General features: G+C 43.0%; 2 protein-coding genes across 2 annotated transcripts; one reads left to right on the plus strand and one right to left on the minus strand.

Moving 5' to 3' along the window:
• The first annotated feature begins 511 nt into the window (after positions 1 to 511).
• Positions 512 to 6,953, plus strand: si:ch211-244c8.4 (APC membrane recruitment protein 2). The gene is made up of 2 exons (XM_034550249.1): positions 512 to 671; positions 2,559 to 6,953. The coding sequence occupies exon 2, from the start codon at positions 2,944 to 2,946 to the stop codon at positions 6,025 to 6,027; it is 3,084 nt and encodes a 1,027-aa protein (XP_034406140.1). The 5' UTR covers positions 512 to 671; positions 2,559 to 2,943; the 3' UTR covers positions 6,028 to 6,953.
• A 3,676-nt stretch (positions 6,954 to 10,629) lies between these two features.
• Positions 10,630 to 22,023, minus strand: phldb2a (pleckstrin homology-like domain, family B, member 2a). The gene is given in 17 exon segments (XM_034550528.1): positions 10,630 to 10,770; positions 10,965 to 11,050; positions 11,220 to 11,436; positions 11,548 to 11,694; positions 11,775 to 11,865; positions 12,431 to 12,629; positions 13,272 to 13,371; positions 14,322 to 14,453; positions 14,619 to 14,708; positions 14,787 to 14,897; positions 15,709 to 15,855; positions 16,794 to 16,931; positions 17,127 to 17,261; positions 20,002 to 20,334; positions 20,424 to 20,976; positions 20,978 to 21,383; positions 21,969 to 22,023. Coding segments are annotated over 17 exon segments (3,081 nt in total).
• Positions 22,024 to 23,851: the final 1,828 nt, after the last annotated feature.

The following is a 23,851-nucleotide window of genomic DNA, read 5'->3' on the forward strand; positions in this document are numbered from 1 at the left end:
GTAGCCGTAAAAAGTGTGTCATCTTTGGCAGCGTTTCTAAATATTTATCGGCGTCTTTTCTTTTATTTCTTTTAATTGAGCTGCTTGGATAACTTCGTTTCATTTTTGCTTTTATTCTTGTCTTCTGAATCGTCTCTCTGTAATTTCCAGTCCTCCTGTCACTGTGTTTATCTTTCGCGCCGCGCACCGGTACGGACTAGTCCATCTCATGGTGAAAGTAGGGGGTGTAGGGACACGACAGATAACCATGAACTGGACATTTTAACTACTACTTCAACGTTTCAACGTATTTCTTAAGAATATTAATACAATTGACCATGCTTTTAAAGCGTTCATGATGATAAGGGTCTTTTTCTTTTTTTTTCTTTTTGAGGTTGGTTGGGGGCCCCCTACTACGACCACTGGTATGGGGCCCCAAGCAGCCGCCTACCTATGCCTCTATGTTAAGACCGCCTATGGGCTTATGCCGTGGAAAAATACTCTGGGTGCAGTTTTCAGTTAATTGTACAACTCTAAAACTCTTGTAGTACGAACCCCGTCTCCAGCGACAGAAAGTGACATGCCAAATTCAAATTACCGGAACTCTTCGAAAGTTAACGCTTTACGACGTAATTCCAAAGGATTGTGAACACTAAGAAGCGGTGCTTTCCAGTGGTATGCGGTACATTACGGTGAGCTTTCCGCTCTTTTGGGCTGTTTGTGTGCGCGCTCTCCTGCAGCAGAAAGCGTGACGGCGCTCTTAACCTGCCGTGTTCTGCTGCAGGAGCGTGCACACGCAGCCCCAAGGGTACAAAGCGTTACAGCGGTCTTTACTATGATTTATAATTCATAATACTCGGCGGGCCGGATCAAAACGCCCAATGGTCCGGATCCGGCCCGCGGGCCGTAGTTTGCCCACCCTTGAGCTAGACTGATTGAGCCTGAGCTGGAGCAGGTTCAAATTGTTGGATGTGTTGCTATGGTGATTTCGCCAAACTTGGTTCGAGGAACCGAAAACCCTGGCTTGTGTAGTCTCATCCGGAAAATTATCCCGCTAACCACATTAGCCAGGTACGAGAAATAGGGCCCATATCCTCAAGACTGAACAAATAAATGCTGTTTACATGTGAAAACTACAAGTTTCTACTCGAAAGATTACACAATGCTGCATTAAAACAGCAACATTTCTGAATATCTTCTTTGTCCACTAATTATTTGGTAAACAAAAGTGATCATATTCTACAAGTCTCGGGGGAAGGAAACTATGGTTGCTGTCTTCAGTTCAACCATTGCAAGAAGTTCATTGAGTTATAAATCTTCTTTTTGCACTCATCATGTGCACAGAAGTAACCAAAGTCACCTGGAGAATGCGGGAATCGATACCACTACTTCTCCCATGCTAAGCAAGCACTCTACCATTTGAGCTAATTCCCCAGTACAGAATGTCTTGAGGAAGAGCCACCTAGCTCTCCTCCTTTCAGCTTTATTTACAGACTCAGTGTTCATTTCACAGCCGAACTCTACCACATGTTGTTTCTATAGCAACCGCTAGAGGGTGTGCTTGTTCCACCCCAAACCACACGACACACGACTAAACTCGTGATTCATTTATATTGATTATTTGTTTTCAATTCAACAAAACATTTTAAATACAACACATTTGAGTTTTACAGTTTCTTAATTTAAAAGTAGCAATCAAAGTTATTTATAAATGTCTGTGCCAACATTACACCAACATGAAACATAAACCAATTTAGACTAAATTCTCAAGTAATCTGTATTACAGACAGAAATAAGATTCTCACCAATGTTTTGTCACATCAATCATCTGGAACAGGTGAAAATAAATAATGTCTTGACCACTGTATCAACTAGAGGATTGCACCTGAATGCTATAATTTAAACATGGCTCAAATGAAAATGTACACATAATATTATTGGCAAGACCAGACAATAAGAGAGACCATATAAACACTGTCATACTCAATATAGCTCAATGACATATTTTCCTTTGATAGATTTGTTTTTCTTGAATCTATTCATTAATTTACAATTATCTAATCATTCTCAAAGGCTTGGTTGTCTTCAGGACTGCTGTTGACTCTGTTAAGGTTTTTAAAAGGTGACGCACTCTCACATGATTGATCACTTGTATCTGATTATATAATAGAAACAACATCAACAGTTGAGCTTCATTTTGTTTTTAAAAGTTCTCTACTATCTGTTAAAAATATTTTTTTCCAGCATTATTATTAAAATTAGTTTTTTTCAGTATTAAGCAATTAATTATTGTTCAGAGATCAATATGTTATTTATCTCCCAAACTTGAATAGGATAGAGAATTGCACTTTACTGTTATAACTATTTATAAAATTGCAATATTCTTATCTTTCATAATTTTTTTGCTGCGACACACTCGATGTGAATAAAAGCAAATCTGTTCCGTGAACAGATTATTAGGCTGCACATAAAGGTACATCGCATTAATCTGGATTAAATGTTTATGTAAAGCCAGATCATTCATAATTCATAATTTGGCCCTATTAATGGAGTATTTGTCTCCGCTGTTATGTAAACAGAGTCATCAGACAGAGAGGACGAGAGCGAGGAAGGGAAAGCTCTGTTTTCGGCTGGGCTGATGACTGCCCCTGGCTCCGCATTGCTGACGAAAGCTGCTTAGCCCCTCAGTTGCTATGGCAACCAGGGAGAGCAGCCAGGCAAAAACGAGGCAAAGGGGAGGGGCTTTCAAGGGAGAAGTAGAGGAGAAAGGGCTGGATGGGAAAGATAGACAGAGGGAGGGATACAGACTGCTGATAAAGAAACGCACCAAGAGCAACAGAGGTAAAGCAAGGCTACGGACGACGGTAGAGATAAGAGCTGGATATAACTCACTCCTCTGGCTGGGGAAGAATAACTGCAGTGAGAAACTGGAGGATACAGAGAAAGGGCTGAAACAGAGAGAAGATGGATGTACAAACGGATAACATGGACTCCCCGCCTTGTGAATCCCAGTCGAGGGGAAAAATCCGAAAAGGATTCAAGCTGTTTGGCAAACGCAAGCCAGGTAACATATTTTCTTTACGAAGCAAAGGGGATGGCAACAACAAGTCACCTGTTATCAGGAGCAACACCATAGATGGATTATCACCAGATTCAGAGCAGGAGCAAGACAAGGAAAACGGACTGGAGGTGAGTCAAGGAGAGAGGGAGCAGGCTGAGGGGGAGCTACTCGATGAAGATGGTGTGCTGGCTGCCGCTCCAGCTCGTGCCTCCATTTCTTCAGCCAGCTCAGCCAAGTCCCTCAGCTTCCTGTCGTTGCTGAGGGCTGGCCGGAGAGGAACAGGGGATCGCAGAGTCCGCACAGTGTCCCAGCCCGCGGGTCGGCAACGTCGTGGGCTGAAGGGTCTCTTCAGCAGCGTTAAGTTCCGATCAAAAGATAAAGAGGAAGAAGCCCCTCCGAGCCCACTTCTCATGTCCTCACTCACCAACAGTGTGGAAATCATCAAAGAGGACCTCCCCCTTACCCCCAAATCCCATCCTCGCTCTCTGGCCAGCCTTGAGATTGAGAGCTGGGTGTCTGACAAGAGCTTTACGGCACAGGACAGTGCAGCCACGTCCCCCTCAGACACCTCAACTCAGGTGACGGCAGGCAATGTGAGTAGAAGTAATGAGCATGTGCCACCTTTACCCACATCTGAACCACCCTTGGTACCCGGGGATAACAGCCTGAGCTGCTTGCTGGCAGACATCTCCTCTCTCCTGACCTTTGACTCAATTACAGGGGGGGGAGACATCATGGCTGATGTGGAGGCAGAGTGGGGGAAAGCCAGCAGTCCCATCGGTGGTGTGGGGACTGACTTCACGGCATTATCCACATCTGTCTTCTCCAAACCCATCATCTCAACTCCACTGACCTCTTTCTCTATCGGCACTGCCACTACGGCAAAACCCTCTCCTGTAGCCGTCCCCACAACAGCCTCAACCCAGGCAACGACAACCTCATCTCCCATTGCCAAGCCGAGCCCCACCATCACGACTTTCACCAAATCTTCCACTTTAACCTATCACTCAGTCAAACTGAGCTCGGACTCTACTCAGCTCACAGACTCTAAGCCTTCTGCTGGCATTACAATTAAAGCGACTCCTATCGCAACAAAACCCTCAACTGCCCCTTTAACATCAACAAACTTTTCAGCCCCAATAATATCTCTCCCTTCGGTGACAATTAAATCCACACTGAGCTCCACCTTTACTGCTACCACAGCTCCACCGAACACACCGGCCACTGTAGTCAAGGCTCCTTCCATTAGTCCAACTCTTACCTGTATGGCTAGAAAACTTGCTTCAGAGGATGCAGCACCTCCTCAAGTTATTACCTCAGTAAGTAAACCTATCTCTGTAGCTACTCCAACCCCAGTATCAACTAAACCTCCACCAGTAACCCATAGCTCCCCCACCCCTGTTGCTTTTACTCAACCTCTGTCTGCTAAATTGGATTCAGCGAGCTATTTGAAGCTGCAGCCTTCCACTTTCTACAAACCTTCCCTAAGTTCAGCTGCAGGAGAATCTAAACCCCCAGTGATAGTATCACCACCCTCTGCTATTACAACCAAACCCTCCTTTTCCACACCGGTTCTCCCCTCTAAGGTGACAACGGTTCCCACATCAACTACGCCCTCAGGCTTGGTATCTGCGGCCCTCTCCAAACCTACACTCATCTCGAGCCCAATGGACTTAAATAAGACCCCTCCCTCCCTTGTGAGTGCTCCCGATAAGTATCATTCCCCTACCCCGACTAGGACCCAACCCTGCTCTGCATCTGTCCCGACTCCATATTCCTTTTCATTAGATAAGATTCCTCCCATTACTAAACTTATTCCTGCACCAGTCTCTTTAGATAAGATGGTCCCTGTTCCCACACCGGCCCCAGCCCCCACCACTCATGCTGTTGTTATTTCAGCATTCCCAACACCTCCTGCTCAGACTCAGATCCCAGTCTCTCAATCTAAAGCCCCTCCTGCGCCTGCTCAATTCCCAATTTCTGTATCTAAAGATCCACCTGCTCAAATGCAAGTTTCTCAGTCTAAAGTCCCTCCTGTCACTGCTCAGATACCAGCTCATGTGTCTAATGATCTGCCAGCTCCTGTTAAAATGCAAGTTTCTCAGTCTAAAGTTCTTCCTGTCACTGCTCAAATCCCAATTCATGCGTCTAATGATCTGCCTGCTCATGTTAAAATGCAAGTTTCTCAGTCTAAAGCCCCTCCAGCTCCTGCTCAGATCCCAATTTGTATATCTACTGGCCTTCCTGCCCTTGTTCCCATCCCAGTTTCTGTATCTAAAGACCCTCCTACTCAGATCACAGTATCTCAATCTAAAGCCCCTCCTGCACAGTCCCCTGCCCCTTGCCCCGTCACTTCTCCTCCTTCTACTCCTGCAGCCTGGTTGAGTGAGGGCCCAGCCTCTGCTAAAATGAGAGGAAGTGGACAGGCATCAGTCGATGAGCAACTGATTAGTCCAAGTAGCACAGGTGCCCTGGGGGCCCACACCATGCTGTCAGAAGAACTGCATAATGAGTTACGAACAAGTCTCCAGGGCCACTCCAGAGAAAGAAGGATACCACAAGTAAAGGCATCTGGACTAAGCAAAATACCTGTAGTTGGAGGGGGCAGAGCAGGCAAGCCACCTGTCCGGGACAGTCATCATGTTGATGATGAAGTGAGCCGGGACCCACCAACTCCTGTGCTAGAAGAAGAGAGGCCCCATTTCCACTCACATGATACAGGGATCAAAGATAAACTCAGTGATGTTGAGGCTATCATGCCCGCCTCAAAACACACCCAGGAGGAGAGTCAGCAGCTTCATCAGCCAAAAGTCCTCACCAGTTTACCGCGTGACTCAAAGATCCCTGTGAAGCACGGCGCACAGTCTCACACTGCCTCCCATATCCCTCAGCCCTCTCGCACCAAGATACCTGTGTCCAAGGTTCCTGTCCGCAGGGCTGGGAACAAACCTGCAGCTGCAGGTGGGAGCTCTCAGATAAGAAAATAAATAAATGGACTTGAATCATTCAATGATACAGATTATGGCTTTGCAACTTTTTTTTTTCTCTCTCTCTCTCAAACACAACTTAATGACGACTCTTTTTCTACACTGTATTATTCTTGGCTTCACAACCCCATAAGCAACTGTAACAGAGTCAAGGAGGCTGACCACTCAAGCACAAAACATCTCCGCAAGGAGCCGAAGCAACAAGCCGGGCTCTTTGGTGCTGAGGCAACTGGACATGCACTCAGGAAAGGTTCGGGGTCACACCTGAACACACAGCAGCATCGGTGACTAAGGATAAGCAAGAAAAGAGGTCTTCCGAGTACACAGTCACACACACACAACATGGGCGAGTGCCTTTTTGATTAAGGGTGCTTTTTTCGGACAGACTCTCAAAATCTTTTCTACAGTACTTTTTGTTACTCCCACTTTTTGTAGGAACTGTCAAATCTTTTTTGGTCTTTCTTTCCAGCAAGTCTCTTTGATAAATAACAAGTCCCTTTTTATTTATGTTTGGAGAAGAACAGCAGGAGCTCTATAAACGAATGCAACAACCAAATTTACATTCCACACCTATCTTTGGATGTATGTAGCAAAAGAAAAATGTTCATTCATTTTTGCACAAAATGTTGAACTGTGCGGCGCCTGCGTGTCCGCCTGCTCATATGTAACATGATTAGATCTCACTGTGAACTCTGGGAGAGACTGGTTTTGAGGGAGGAGTGGAATATCTCCTGCCAGTGAAGCAGCCATTATTAATGGCTCTGTGGACGTTGTGAGCGAGACAGAGAGGATGCTGAGATGAGATCTCTCTCGTACAATGGCACGCCCTTATCCTAATTGTACTCAGATGAGAACAATATCTCTGTGTATAGTCTCATCAGTGTTGTTCTGTTTCTTATTTAATCAATAAAGATGAGATATGTGTATATTGTGAATTATATCCTGCATGTTTTTTTTAAATATTGTGGCAGTTTGTAGATGGATAAGATGTGAGCACATATTAAAGGATTTACATCATTTAAATTGTTAAATGAGGAAGAAGATGATATAAGGGAAAGGGGAAAGTAAAGAGATGGGACAAACATGTAATATCTTCACTAATGGCTCACTAACGTATACAGCTTTGCTCAGAGTGTCCTCATAGGAACATCGTTTCAACCTCATCCACACTCAAAGCTCACTGACCTGAAAAGCGAGCACATGAATGTCAGCAAAGCCCGCTCCAATCAGCTGCGAGGGAAAATGCTCAACATGCATACCTTATTATCAGGAAAAGGGTGAGGGAATGTGTGCCTTTGCTATTCTTAGTGTGAAATGCACCCGATGGATGCGCTGCATAATGACTCACTGGGTCATTTGATTTGGACATTTAGTAACAGTTTGATATCATTGCAGACAAGAACAACATGCAGATAGTTACTTGAACAGAAAAAGGCTATATATAGTAAACAAAAAGGACTATCTATAATTTTGCACAAAGGCATACAATGTGGGAAAAGCAACGTTCACAGCTACGAGTGGTGAGAGTAATACCTCAGGTTACAGACGGGACACTGATCGGAGTCATGCGGTACTGTTATAAGGAGTCTGGTGTTAGGAATAAGGCGTAAGGACAAAGGGTGAATTTCTTACCAAGAAAAGCAGTGCAGAGGTGACACAAAAAGACCTCTGTGTACTTCAGGAAGCCAGAGGCTCTAAGCTGAGAAAAAAACGACCGTCATTTGCTCAAGAAAAGCACAAGGATTTCACCCCATCAGGTGCCAAAACAGACTACAGAGAGTAAAACCATCTTGCTGAGAAGGGAACAGTTTCTCCCTGAGGCTCAAACACAACACAGATATTTCCCTCTTGGTAACACCTGCGATTTGGGATGAAAACATTTAAAAAGGTTGCTAAACAGAAAAAAAGAAGTTTGGTTATGAGGGCTCACATTGTGACACAGCATGATACGACATTAAAGGAAACTGCTGGTTTGAATCATGTAGTTTTATAGAGAAATCTGAAACGAGCATAATCAGTGAATGCTGCCTTTGTCAACATTCATTCACATGATTTTTCCATTAATGTGTCTTTCGTGCTTATAAGTGACAACAGCCTTGAGTGAAGTAAAACAAAGGAACATGTTGGAATAAACCTTTGAGCAATATTGCGTAAGCTGTCTCAGAGTACATCTGTTTATAGGTGGTTTGTGTGTCTTGAAGTCCACCCCCCTCCAAATATGTTATACAAAGTACAGCACCATAGAGCACTCAGGCCACCCTGGCTTTCTATGGTCTGCATGTGTTTGTCTGCTTCTGCCTCTGGAGAGTAGATGCGCCTCTTTAGAACCTAATTTAGCATGCTTCATTCTGTGTTTCCATGCCAACCCCACTAGGTCAACCAATGAGAGGCTGCGAGTGTCGAGAGGAGGAGTTAACAAACATGAGTGCCTTAATGAGCACAGTATACATGTTAATAGGACCAATTATTACTTCATGCACCATTTAATATGGAATTATTGAATCATAACACTTAAGATCATCAAAATAATGATTCACTGTAATGTTGAGACTTATTCTACAAAGATAATCAATTTGTTTCAGAACTTTTTTTGCAAGGACCTGAGCGGAATCAGCCGCATAGAAGAAGAAAAAACAATTCAGAATTCTGTGATGTAGTGAAAGCAAAGACACACATCCTGCACACCTATGAATATGAACTCTAAAAGAGAAGTATTTATAAGTATTGAAAAAAGGCCGGGCCACTCTGTCAATATTATTGCATTCCCAGAACATCCGAGACATTCTTTCAGATATACGGGTAGCTGTTGAATTAACAAAAGAATGCAGTGATGTTGGAATGGGCTCTAATCATGGCTAATATAAGACAAATAGAATGCTGACTCCTTTAAAAGGTTTGAGGATATAATAAGGCCTCAGATTACCACGATGATACATTGCAACAATATAAAAATAAAGCTATGGTACTCAATATACAAAGTAAAACTCCCGCAAAGGAAGAGCCAATTCATCCCCCCTGTTCAAGTGTTCAACAGGCAAAGTAACCAAATCACTAATATGATTCATTATAAAAAACTTTTTATTCATATTGAAACATGACAAATGTCAATTATATCAGAATAACTGTAGCGATTAAAATTGTTTATATACAAACATATTCAATATGAAATGCATTACAAATATATATAAATGCAGTAATTTGTTTGGTTTCAAGGCTTGTGTGTCCGACAGTTTGCAGCTGAGACGTTAACATGCAGATACCTCCGCTCACTTGTTCCAGGATAGGCAACAACTCATCTGCAACGCTGTCAGTTCTGCAATCTGTCAACGAACAGCTGGTCATGTGCTGTTAACGTGATCTTTCATTATCAAATACAGTCTTGAAAAGAGTCAAAGAACATACAGATCAAACATGGATTTGACAAAACATTCAAACGTGCTCCGAAAGGGATTTCTGTTTTGCTTCCAAAAAGTAAATATTATATTGATATGCATGTGTTTATAAATGCACATATTTGATATATAAGCATTATATGGATCATTGATGAATATGGACCTACTGCCCAGGGCATTACGTCATTTCAGTGACTCTGCACTGAGGACCTCTGCTGGTGAAAACACATCATGTGCAGCATCCCTGCAACATGGCCTCGTCCTCTCAGGCCTGCAGTCTCTACTATAGAGGGAGCAAGCTGCACAGTTGTAGGCATGAAACACAGTACCGTTGGGATTTGGGCAGATTATCTACTTTTATGAGTAGGATATTTCTCAACAACTACTAATAATTCATAACAATAAAACCTGAATAGTGACTGTAATCATTTGTCATACATGACTGAAGTTTGCATATGTGACGAAAAGCCCAAATTAGGACTCATTGGAATAAAAGGGACACAAAGAGACATGTATGTGGTTTTAAGAAATACGAATGGCGGACATTCAGCCCTGCTTTAAAAAAAGCAGACACGACAAGCAAAAGACGCCAGTCTGGCAGCAGCAATGAAATGCTTGAGTTCAAAATGTAAAATAATACTCTAATTACAATATAGAAATCATATTTAAAACACAAATACAGTTTGGATGATCTTAGCTGGCAAAAGATTGGCAAGAGGTTGTGACCCACTGATACAGCCTGACGGCCAAAGAGAAGTAGGGAGGAGGAAAGAGAACATATTGGATATGTACATTACAAAACGCAAGGTTAGAGAAAGTTGATCTGCATCTGTCATAGACAAGCGGCATTGGTATGTAAAGCAGTTTAGAAGTGGAGCAGTTTCTAATCATTGAGAAGCTTTCCTGATCAAGTTTTAACTGAAAAAAACACAACATAAAAGGGAGAGTATGATACACGGAGAGATTTTGTTTAAGGAAGTTAGTGCAGATTTATTTTCTGACGCTTCAGCCTCTCTTGGTACAAAAAAAACAACTAAATAGCTTAATTATTAAACCTGTGTCGCAATTGTTTTGATATTATACATGATTACATTATAAAGTGTGCTTTTGAGCACGAGTTGTAGGCTGAAAATAATACAAGTGTAAACAAAAGTTAATTTTCTTTGTACCACAACGTTTAATGAAATTTAGGGACGTGGACCCTGATCTGTTACACCATGAAATGCATGTGTCCTTCAGCACCCGTAACCATGACATCCATCCAGATACGCATGGCCTCAGGAGACGGAGCCACCATGTAGTACACCCGATCGTGGGTCTTCACACTGAACGTCAGGGACGGGTTGGGGCTCTTGGGTGGATAATTGAATGTAATGTTCATAAAAAAAGGGAAATAAAAACGGTGAGACGATGTATGTGTCGGAGAGAGAGAGACAAATGGAGGGAGAAAAGCAGAGGATAAACAGATGTCAACATTACTCAAAGAAAAAGAGGCGTGTAGACAATCCCACGCATTGAAAATCACAGACAAATAAACCGACTTACTTTGTGTGCATTCTTCAAATGGTCATAGTACACCTCCTCTATGGCTTGGAAGTAAATGACTCCTTTCACCTTGGTCTCGTGTTTGTCTGCAGTGGAGAATATAAACAGACCCCTGTGAACACTGTGATCAAAGCTCGCTCTCAGCTTCCAAAGTATCCCGGCATAGCTTAGAAGTGACATCACTTTTGTGGAAACTTTGTCTCACATCTTAAACTGCATATTTCCAACAGAGAACTGACAGCAAGAGTCGCTCACCTGCATAGTAAGTGAGCGTCCTGCGATTCTGGTCGAAGACAAACCAGCGCTTCTTCCAGGTCTTAATCTTGCCTCCCATTTTGACCAGGAAGCCTCGACAGGTTTTATCAGTGATGGCCAGATGGAAGCAGGCATCTGGGTTGTGTCCAGCTGCCTCAATATGGCCGTGAAGATCAAAGTCATCTTTCCTCACGGGGAGGTAGCGAGTCAGCCGTGACTATGGAGAAAACAATTCAATAACAGATTGATCAAGAAGTCTTTACACAAAGCTTATGGCGAAAAACAACAGGTCAGATTTCAACCTCTTCTCATCAGTTATGCTAAATACCTGTGATCTTTGTTTCTCCCTGAGCTTCACTTCTCTCTCGACAAGTTTTTGTCTCCGGCTTGTCTCCTCCTGCAGTCGTTTCTCCAGTTCCTCCCTCCTTCGTCGCTCCTCCTCCAGAGCATGCCTGCGCATCTCCATCTCACGCTCCTGCACACGCCACATAGTGTAAACGACATCCATCATCAAACACCCACATACACAGGAAGTTGTTGGGTTTGGCCCATTACCCGATGCTCGAGGAGTCTTTGTTTCTCAACCTGGGCCTCTCGGAGTAAACGCTCCATCTCCTCGATCTTTGCCATATTGGACGTACTGGCGCTGATGGAAAATGGATAACATTAGTGGTCAAACATAAGAAGAACCAGATAAGGGGAGAATATCCTGTCTTACTGTATATCATAAGCTGAAACAACAAAAACATCTTGGTCATAAAATACACCATAACAAGCAACAATACAAAAATAAGGCCAACCAAACCAACTCATTTGTACAAATACCTGGCATGAAATGAATATAAGTAATTCAGTTTTTGTTTATTTTGCAAGAAACAAACTTGTAAGCCCCCTTAAACACAACAAATCGCCACTAACACCAATACAAACTGATTGATGACTGGTTTTCTAATGCTGATGCAACTGTTAGTGAGATAGCGTATATAATGTGGATGTGTTTGTCTCTCATCTGACACAAACACAGAGCATTACCGCCTCTTCAAAAAAGAAAACCATTTCCTTTTTCTTTCTGTTTTTTATCCAGAATATCTCTCCTGATCATCTTCTTGTCTAAAAATACAACTCTTCTTCTTCTGACTCATACATATTTGTTCCGTCTGCACTTTTCAAAGTAACCTTTCATCAGTACGTCACCGTGCTTTTTGTCTAACCTGGAGATGTTGTCTGGGGAGCAGGCGGAGAAGCTGGTCTCCAGACTGTCGGAGCTGTCCACACTGACAGTATCTGAGGTCTGGCTGTGGTCCGGGTAGGTAAAGGAGTCTAAGAACACGCCGGGCTCAGAGACCATCCTGCTGCAATAATCGCTTCTTCTCTGTCTGTCCTCATTCATGTGTGCATGGCTGTTGCCTGCTGACAGAGGAAAATATTACAGTAAGCACATAGAAATAACTCCAGCATGTATGATCTAATATTAAAGTATTCATTCACTATAATTTTATAAAAATCTGATGGTAGCAAAGAGGCATATTTACACTGATTAAACTGGATGGAGAAGGATTAAGACGGTTGGGATGTGAAAACAGAGTTAATGTGGAATTGTGGAATTGCTGTTTAGCTTAAAACACGCTCAATCTTCAAGAAAAGATATTGGGGGGGGAGAAAAACGGTATGGTTATTATAATATGGAATTTAACAAGTGATACATTCTGCAACTGAAGATGTAATCCTCCATGAATTCTAATATCTAATAAAGTATACATGACTCACAAGTACTGCCATTACCAATAAATATACTCTGTATACATTACAGGTTTTGAGCAAGCTGTGTAAAGAAGTAATCTGCCTAAAGATCACAAATTCCTATCTGGTGTAATGTTCGGTTGTTCTGTCTTTGATATCAGATGTGGACTACATGTGGCTCCCTTTGTGCTGTTCCACAGATTATTGCAGCAACATTTCTTGCCCTACATGTATAACGCCCGAGGTTTAAAGCTGGCCACATAGTATAGATTTGATGCAGACACACTGCGACAGCCTGGCACACTGACTCACTCTTGGGAAGGCGGCGGGCGCTCAGGTCCCTGGGGGAGAAGCTGAAGCCTTGTAGGATGACGCTGCCACAGCTGGAGCTTTGGGACAAAGGCAAGTGGGCCTGAGGAGGAAACATCAGCACATGTGCTGTTCAGGATCAGGCTCGACAACCTTCACACCACAACTAACTTTGTGAGCTGGATGGCTGTTGCAAGCCAGAATGAAATGGAGAATTCCTGTTTGGGTGGATCATTCTCAAGAGACAAACAGTTCAAATATTTCTGGATACATGTAATGAGGGCGGTGAAATCCCCTTTTCTGCAGTCCAGAATTACAATGAGCACCATTTCTTAAAAACTCTTCTAGGTTTTATTCTCACCCATGCACCTCTGTGTCTGTCCACAGCTAATCTCACATTATGTTGAACTGCATGATATGTTGAGTGGACAGTTATGGCTATATGCTCAAGGACCTCTAGTGGTTGCAGTGACTCACATGATTTCCCCCTTGTTTACACTGCCATTTACTGCCTGCTGACTCCTTACACACCACTCTTAACAGGCACCCAGCCGGTAGGGGCCACTAATGATAACACAGCTGAGTGCATCGCTGACCCCCAGCTGCTACTCTTTGCCAAGAGACACAGTTGGGGGAAAATAGTTCACGTTTGATGTTTCGGATGTTGTGTTTTGTTAACAGCTATATAACTAGCAGTACAACCCCCACTACCACAATCAGCCGCTGCTACGCGTGCAAACAGCTTGGTACAATTTGTTTTTAAAAGATTGGATGAGATGTCGCATGCTACGACTTCAAACCGATTGCTTTGGGTACATTGCCACTTGTTTTTGGGTTTGACTGAAGTGTGTTTTATGATGTCTTACAGCCCATTAGTGTCGGCGGGTTAGCCAATTATGGGTTGTAGAGTACAGCACTGGTCGTTTGACACCTGGAAAAGATCTGCACTCTACTGAATGCACCTTTCTAGTTCTTGCTGTAACCCCTCTACCAGAGAAATACTAATAGTTCTTTCAAGCAACCAAAGATTACTTTTGACAAAACGGTAATGACCTTGGGAGGAAGCGTGCGTCCCAGGGATCTGCCATAAGAGGTGAGGAGCTGCTGGCTCCTCTTATGAGGTAGGCTGTCACTCGGGTGGCAGGAGTTTTCTTTGTTGCTTCTTCTCCTTTCCTTCAGAGAGTGCTGCAGTGAGGACACAAATCAGAGGAATCACTAAGGGAAAGAACCATTCAACATAACAGGACATCTCATCAGAGACACTGACACGTTGACCATTCTCTGTGTGACATAGACAGATATAGAAATAATAATAATAATATAAAGTGCCATTATAGCTGTAACACCAACCTCTTTCATGGCTACAGGGTTGTTCGTGAAGGTCTGCCCCTCAGACAACTCTGCATACTTTCCTTCTAAAGACGCCAGTTTCTCTCTCTCCTGCAGACATCGGGATAAGATCTTCAAGTAAATTCAATCAATTATTTTAACATTTATATCAAAGAGGTCTTTTTTTACCTTCTGAAGCATGACGAGCAAATTGTTTTTCTCTCTCTGGAAGTTCTCTCTTTCTTGTTGAGCCTGTACAGTAATCTGTGAGGACTGCTTCTTCAGCATCATGAGTCTTTCCTGTGAAGAAAAACAACACAATATCAATACACAATATCCTGCAATGTTATAAAACAAGTACTGTTGTCACATTAGCAGATGCCGCACATGGGTTTTATTATGAAGCAGCAGCAGAAAGAACAAGAGCACATTCTAAGTTTGGGATGGGATATACAACTACATATTCTTTACACATTAATTTCATATCCTCACCCTGTTTCTGTCCCCTCTCTTTGGTATTGCTCTTGATTGAAAAATCAATGTATTCTTTCTTTATTAGTACGCAAAAAGTATTTCATGCTTACCAGTGTTGTATTGCTGTTTCTTGTAATTAGTTCATGCTTTGTGCTGCATATCTCACAATTGTGCAGCTTTATTTTCATGCACAACCTGTAGTAAGATTAACGACAACAAACCATAATGTAGTAATTGAAAAAAAGCCAATATTTAAAATGATCACCACACAAACTTTTTCCAGAGTTGAAATGTGCTTCAACAGATCTTTTATTTTATATGATTTGTCAGAATAAAGTCAGATTAAACACATAATAAATGCACTTTATCTGATAATATAAGAAACTTGGGTTTTTTAACCTCTTAAATGAGAACAGGGCTATTTATGTGGGCTTGTTACTGAAATCTGAGAGCAAGACTTACTTTAAGGAAAATGTTGACTTGTGTCATCATGTTCCAAAAATACAGTTATTTCTATACTGTAAATATACCTGACTGGAAGTTAGACATTTAAAAGGGATGCGGTGCCAGCATTACCTCGGATGTTAGACATGCAACACGTGCTACATGCACTCTCATAGAAGTCCACTCTCCGTACCTTGCGTGTGACTGCAATACGCTGACACTCTGCGATCTCTCGCAGCAGCTCTCGGCTCTGACTGTCTTTTTCTTCGCTCTGATTAATTTCTCTCTCCAGCTTCTGAAACTCCAAATCCTCCAAACTTTTAGTCTGCTCTCCAGCGTCCTGAGAAACATCACAGACGCACACACAATACCCTAACACAGTAAATAACAGGACATAAATAGATGAGAATGCACTGTTTAAGAATCAGATCTACTTTGGGCACAAGGAATGAGCTATAACTTTGGATAAATTGTGCATGCCTGGTTGGAAATGGAACTGCTTTTGGTGTTTTTAGCACACTATTTAATGCTAATTAAAATGTAAGCAAGTGTCAAATCTTCCATTTAAGGATTCAGGTGATTTAGTTTCCCACCAAATTGGAGTCAGATGCGCTGACAGATCTTTTTTTAATTATTTTGTTTTACACATGGTAACTATTTGGGCCCCTTCCCAAATGTGGGTGTATGGAAAACCAGGGCAAAAACTAAAGTGAAAGTGAGATAGGAAGTAAAGGTAGGTCTCACAAAGGACAAGGCCAAGACGGATAATAAAGGTGCAAAAAGAAACAAATTGGGAATAAAAGAAAAAACAAACCGCACAGGTGAAATAAATGAGATCTGAGGTATTTGTTTTTTCTTGACGCTCACTGCTAACAAGAGCTAATTCTGGGGAATACAAAGCAAAAGTTTTGTCCAGTTGAGAAACAAGAAAACTAACTACTGCTGCAGAGAAAGTCAGCTAACAGGTCTACATGCAACTCTTTGTTCTCTCTTGCACATTTTAACAATTCTTTTTGAGAGTCTTGAAACAACTTTCCAAGCTGCTTTACATATCCCATTTGTGATGAACCACCTTGATCTGGTGTTTTAAGCATTTCCTCTTGGAAACATGATTTGTTTGTTTGGTTTTAAAGGAAATGTAACTGAACCCCTGTTTGAGGAAGCTGTGGTTGAACTGAACTGATCCCTTAGAGTTTGCTTGAGCTGTTGCTTTAGTCCCTGGGAATCTGTGTCCACGTACTATGTCTGCCATGGCGTGATCATGGGATATATTTTTACCTGGGATTTCTCAGTGTGCCTCAGCTTCTCAATACGATGAATCTTTGTCTTTAGTTGGTCCAGAAGCTCCTTTTCCCTCTGCATCTGGGTCATCTCCGACTCCTGTTCCCCCTCTAGTAGAGCACACTCCACCTCCATCTGCAGACAACAGCACCACGGACTAAAAAAACTGCCATAGAAATTTATAAAAAGTAAAGTAAAGTAAAACCAACTTGATTAAATAGATAATCAGACAGCAAAAGATTGAATGCAGTTGATCTCACACTAGATGAGAGCCAACGCTATCAAGCTATTCAAGTGTCTAAATATTATATACTGCATTCTGCGGTCTACCTCTCGGACAGACTCCTCCATCTGGTTGTCCAGGTCTTTGATCTTCTGCTCCAACTCCTCTATGTTGTTCACAACTTGAATCCTCTCTTCCTCTATGTGCGTTACTTCCTGTTTCAGCTGCACGCTCTCCAAGGCCTGTAGTGACATCAGGAATGCAAATAAATGCTTGGCTGTACAGGAGACTTCATATTCTGAGAAAAATCCACATCGTAAGCTTCACATTTTGATGAAAGAAAAGTTTTTTAAAACCTGGGAAACTCTTTTTTTCCGTGCTGTACAATAGTTTGTAAAATAATACGTCAGCCTGTAGAATCAGTTATTTTGAATTAGACAACAGCAGCTGCTCTTTTAACTCATCCAAAGCTGGATCGCTGACAAGAGGATTATTTTCTACTTGGTGTAATGGAAATCTCTATCAGTGAACTCCACTTCCAGTCACGGCAAAATACCCCCACGTATCTCATCGTCTACCAACATCCATTCATACTCATATGTGGGTACATTTAAGAGATCCTGTATTATCAGGTATATCTTTCTTTTAGGACGATTGTGGTCACGCCGTCTGTGGTCAGCAGCTCTAGGAGTCTGTGGTCAGAAGCTCTAGGATTTATAGCTGCCCAAGCGGCTTGTGAGCGCTCTTTCTTCCTGCACATACTGCTCTGAGGAATGCCGGCGGTGGAAGAAAGGGTATTTGGAGTCTGTAAACCTCTGTCACAATTGACACATTGCAGAAGGGATGGTCTCAACTTGGAAATCTAATTTCTGCAAACTCAGGGTGTGTTTGAAAGTAGTTTCTTTCACATAAAAAAACATTGATTGGTGACGCGTTGACGTGTTCACTACATTCTGATCTTCACATCCATTTAGCCTCAGCGTAAAAGTTCAAAACATCTGGAAAAAAGTCTTTACCATGCATATACACTAGCATTCTTCCACTCCCACACACCCGCACACAGTTGTGCATGCACGCACACACCCATGCAGACACTAATTCTCCTTGGGATAAAGTCATTTCCTGTTCACTCGAGTTGAGTGCAGAAACAAAACGAGGACTTCTTCATTAAAACCAGACCAAACCATTAGGTTGTTACTTCTCCAGAGTGGAAAATAAACTGCACTTTTACAGAGACAGTAACTCAGCAGCACAAGGACTGTGACAGTGGAGGAGGGGGGTCTGCATGGGAGCAGGAAGGGGGAGGAGCCTGGTTTGATCAGAGCCGATATATAAAAGGTATTGAGTTCTTTGGCATTACTTGCAGCAAGACCCTTGGCTCTGCTGGCAAAAATTGGTAGTACATTTATGTTTACAGTACCTTGATGATTGAGTTATTTATGGGAATTTAAAAATCATGTACATTCTGTTAGTTCTTGTCAGTAATAGAGTAGCCAGATATTTCCCCCCCATTTATTACATGTATTGTATTGTGATAACGCATGGCATAACCAGCATAGATTATGCCAACCTCACCTGCCCTGCCACCTGTACACGTCGACTCTTCCAGTGTCTCATTGTGCCTGATCATCGATCACAGCATCTGGTGATCAGCTTCAATAGACTGTACTTGTATTGCGCTTTCCTAGTCTTCTAACCACACGCGCTTTAACACTACATGTCATCATTCACCCATTCACACCCATTCATACACTGATGACAGAGGTACCGTGCAAGATCCCACCTGCCCATCAGGATTCTAACTAACCATTTATACCCACTCAGCTATTTGTTTTTTGCCCAAGGACACATCGACATGGACAAGCAGAGCTGGGGATTTAACCGGCGATGCTCTGATTGAAGGACGACCCTGCTTACCACTGTGCCACAGTCGCCACAGCTCACCCTCATGCAGTCCTGAATATACTACAGGAGGTCTTGTGCAACTTTGATTTTCCTGTTTGTGTCTGAACATAAACAGGAAATGTCCAAACTGCACACCGTACACTTTAGAACACTTCAGACTACAAGCCAAATGATTTTGAGGAGTCTGTGCTGACCCAGAGAGATTGTTTTGAATACTATTGGGGAAGAGACACCCTAAAACTACCAAGAACTTCATGAAACACATTCAAAAGATTTGCACCACATTCCCCCTTTCAACCTTGCTGGTTGTTTCTTAAAAGTTAGAAATAAAATATTCCTCGATAGAATTCTCGATGTTTTGAAAATAATTGTGTTCACATTTGATCTATTTGGAAACTTTGTAATCTGCGGCAGGTTTTGAAACGGTGTTCAGCGGAAAAGGGAAATGGAAAGTATTTACCCTGATGTTTCAAAAGGTAAACAAGCTATTAGCAGTCTGATACACTGCATTACACAGTATCGTTACTTTATGGAGGTTTAAAATGTGTTTTTCAAAGCAGACATTTTGACTTGCCATAGTAGGAAAAGCCCAGGTGTTCAGTTCAAGTGTCCCATTCAGCCTTGACAGTGCGAAAGTGAGCCAACACCAGGGCCCTCAAACCAAAGCAGCTAAAGGAATCAGATGTTATTCATTTCATCTTTTACACGTGATAATTTCCTGCTGAGAATTAAGCACCTCTGGGTTTTTTTACCTCATTATTTTGGTGCAAAGATTCACAGGTTTATTCTCAGCTTTGTGTCTGTCAACCCAATTTCTAGCTGCGTCTGTTTTCAGCACAAAAAACTGCACCAAGATTAGCAAAACCGACTGTAAAGTCTCACCAAGGAAATCAAGTAATGCAGCTCTATCTACCATTCTGTCACTAAATGTAGAAGCCACTATGTAGTAGTAGCTACTGTAGCTATGTGGTATAACATGAGAATTGAATTCCTATTTCCTTATAATTTGTCAATGTCATCATCCTGACCTGTTGTTTATGAAAACCTGTCGATAGGCATGACTGTGGATAACCTTACTTTGGCTCTGTGATGGGTGGAGGGTGAGGGGGCACTGCTGTTAAGGCTAACAGCTGGTGAGTGGGACCTGGTCTCCCGGTAGCCGCTCTGCTGACGCTGGTTGACCTTCTGCTCCTCAGCGCGTTGGAAGTCTCTGGCTTTAGCTGCAAAGCAGTTCTCTGGAGCGGTGCCGCTGGGAGAGTCGGAGAACACTGATTCATCGTCGGACACCTGCAGCTTCTCCAGCTCCTTATTGATCTTCTGCAGGTCAGAAACTGCTGAGCCTGCCGGCTCTCTCTCCACATGGCCAAACTCAGTGCACAGGTTTAAGATGGTCTCTAGACGCTGGCACTCCTGTAGACAGGTGATACAAGCTTAATTATCTTACAACGTTTTAGTTGTTACTGTTTACTCCCAAGAATCAGGGTCAAACAGAAACTCACCAATCTCTGCACTTTCTGCTCCCTGAGTCGCTCGTCTCTCTGGTGCAGGTGATAGTCTCTCAGCTCCTCTTTGCCATTCAAAGAGCTGATGCTGCCCACTCTTTGTCCTGGACTCAGGCCACCCTTCCCAAAGGACAACCTCCCCTCTCCGAAGCCCAGATCTAAGCCTGTCCCATCCATCTCTACACCCAGAGAGCTCAGAGAGGCCATGCTGGCCCTCCTGGGAGTGCTGGGCATGCTGGCTGGTACTGTCACATCTGGTGGCTGCTCCAGGGAGGAGAGACTACGCCGCTGCCCTGCTGAGCCTCTGTGGGAACCCACAGAGTGTCGTGACGGTAGTGACAGAGTGGGGGGCTCTGCTGCGTTGTGAAGCCGCGGCAGAGAACGACTATGCATCCCCAGACTGTTGAGGGAGCCAGTTGAGTATTTCCTCTGCCGGGAGTCTCCTCCAGATTTGCACTGAGAGTAGAGCCTGCGGCTCATGCGAGGGCTGGATGGTACGCTGGCTGCTCCACTTTTCACCCTGGGAGAGCGAGGTAGGGGCTGCCCCATAGGAGAGCAGAGAGCTCCCATCTGCTGTGTGAGAGAGGAGCAGACTGTCTTGCGACTGGTGGCGAGAGTGGGAATGACGAAGGAAGCCGTTGGAGCTCAGCTGGCGTTCACCTTGGCGAGGTGATGGAGGCACGCTGCTGCTGGACATGTAGGACAACGCTCTGGAGGCCGACGGAGGCCGATCCGTATTGCCGAGGATCGACAGTGGCCTGGTGGACTGGGATCCACCTGGTGCAGGCACGCTGAGGTATTTGCGGTTGCACTCAGCCGCCCTCAAACTGGCCTCCAGAGCACTCTTCCTGCGCTGCAGCGTCTCCATTAGGTCCTGTAGCTCTGCCTTAGAGCGAGAGCCCCTCAGCAACGACCCACCCACTGAGCCATTGCTGCTGCGCTCAATCTTTACACAATCTGTAAAAAAGAGAGAGTCGGCAGACCATGAAACCTGTCCCTTTTGGACTACGTCTCAGTCGGGTTTAATGCAGCCCATTTAATAAGCAGCAGCTCAGCTATCACTCATGTGCTGAGTAAGGGGGGGAAACCAGTGAAGAATGTACGCTCAGACAGTTCTGAGCCCAATACAAACACAGGCTCAATCAGTGGTTCAGCTTCTTCTAAAAATGGAAGAATGCTGGTGGACAAAGACAAGCAAGAATACATCATAGTCTCGACGGCAAGAGAGATAACTTCCAGCCTGGCCCAAATATCTGAGCATGCAGTGTGTGGCCAGTGTGTGACTGAGTCATCTCGGGTGGCTGGATACTGAATCATTAAGAGTTGGGATATTAAGAATGTCCACACCATGTACTCCTCTGTCTCAAAACTCCTGATAATTTAACCCTGGTTTGCTGGGTCAAATAAAACTTGGCTTATTAACTTTGTAATATCAACCAAATTTATATGACATGGATAATCTAAAATCTGTACATTACAGTGAGATTCACTGCTGAATGATGTGATCAAGAAAACAAAAACGTATCTTGAAAGTTGTCTTACCTGAGCTGTAGCCCAGTGTGGCCACAGCGCTCCTCTGAGGAAACATGCTGTTCATCACACTGACCTCCGATCTCTGATTCAGTCTGAGGATGCAGGAGTCAGCTGGGCCCTCTGTGCTTTATTCCCTGAGAAGAAGAAAGGGGAGAGGATCAGCATGCAACTCACACGGCATAGCAACTTCTTATTGCTCTTAATATCGTCACAAAGCGGTGTACCTTGTGAGAAACTGAAAAAATATTTGTATTTCACCCATTGAAATACAAATATACTGAACAAGTTCAACATTCCCTTTTTTGGGTCCCTCAACGTAACCTCTTACAACTCTACAACAATACCTCAATTCAAGCAGATATTTCAGATGTGCATATTTAAACGGGAAAAACTTTCCAAAAGACTATAAGTAGGAAAACAGATCCAGAGGAAAGTTTTTATGCCTGGCTCAGTGTCACCAATAAAAACCAAGTCTGAAAGTGCTCTGCACCTTATTAATCTATGTTGAAGCCTGAAGCTCGTGACCAGTCTCAAAGTATTCCCTCATTCGGACAGCAGCAAAATATATACAGAAATACCAAATATTTGCATGTCAAATCTGAACAGCTTCAGATTTGGCTTCATTCTCACTATTTCATACCATTATAAATTAGATATTTTTAATTTTGGGTGACTTTAAATGAAAGTCATTTTGACATTGTATTAAGTATATGATTAATTAGGTCATTAATTAACAAAAACAGCACTCATTTATCCTCCTAAAGACAACAGAACCGATATTGAGCAGCCAACCTTGTGAAGAGAAAGTTGTTCTCTCTCTAAGAAAAGGAGCGCAAAAATATATAAATCAAAGAATAAATCTTCAGGTCCCCACACTGCAGGCCATAACTCAGTTGTTTCCTGAATCCACACACACACACACACACACACACACAACACACCACACACACACACACACACACACACACACACACACACACACACACGGCAGAGAAAGACAGAGGCTGATCCAAGATTCTCTGCTCCTGCTGTCCTGGAGAGAGGGCCTACAGGAAGTAGGGTGTCCTTTTACACAGTCACACAATCAATCGGTATGAGTTCATTCTCCAGACCTCCTGAAAAAAAGGGGGGAAAAAAGAAAACCCCTTCCTCACGTCATGGAGCAAGAGTTTTTACTGCTTCACCCAGATTACAGACAGTTTATAAACACAGAGATGTAAAAAAAAGATGAGATTTTTCTTCATTTCGTGTGTGGTTCTCATTGAATACTGCTCGAAGTCTCACTTATTGCCAAGACAAATACAATGGTTACTTCCATGTAAACAACCAATAAACGGATGGAGCATTCGGCTCTGTGTTTGCAAAAGAAGTTTGCATGAAAATCAATAAGGCCGGCAAGTATCGATTGTTTTTCATCTTCAGATTATTATTACAAAAACAGAAAAAGAGCAAATAAGACATATCGATTAATCAACTAATTATGTTTGGTCTTAAACTCAATACACTGCTTTTACAATCGGTTCAACATCAGGCATCAAACAAATGAACAAACACACACTTAGCGATGTAATCAACAGTTTGATTTTTTTTTTGTGTGTGCGTGTTGTAAATGTCATCTCCCTGGAAGTAATAAACACCAAATGTGAAACACGTTTTGCCTTTCAAAGCCAGATAACTGTGGCAACTCAAATCCATTCCCTTGACTTTTTGCACATTTCTTTTAACACCATAGTTTGCGTCATTTGATGCATATTTCCACAGCTTTGCACTTGGCAACAACTGTGCGTGCAGCAGGCTCTGCAGAGCCTTAAAGTCTGGCCCCGCCGTGTGAACTGCACACGATGCAACGGCGTGAGTCTCCCGCAGCATCACTGTTTGTATCGACAAGGACT

The sequence above is a fragment of the Cyclopterus lumpus genome, chromosome 14 (assembly GCF_009769545.1).
Source record: "Cyclopterus lumpus isolate fCycLum1 chromosome 14, fCycLum1.pri, whole genome shotgun sequence".
In the NCBI taxonomy this organism is placed as follows: domain Eukaryota; kingdom Metazoa; phylum Chordata; class Actinopteri; order Perciformes; family Cyclopteridae; genus Cyclopterus; species Cyclopterus lumpus.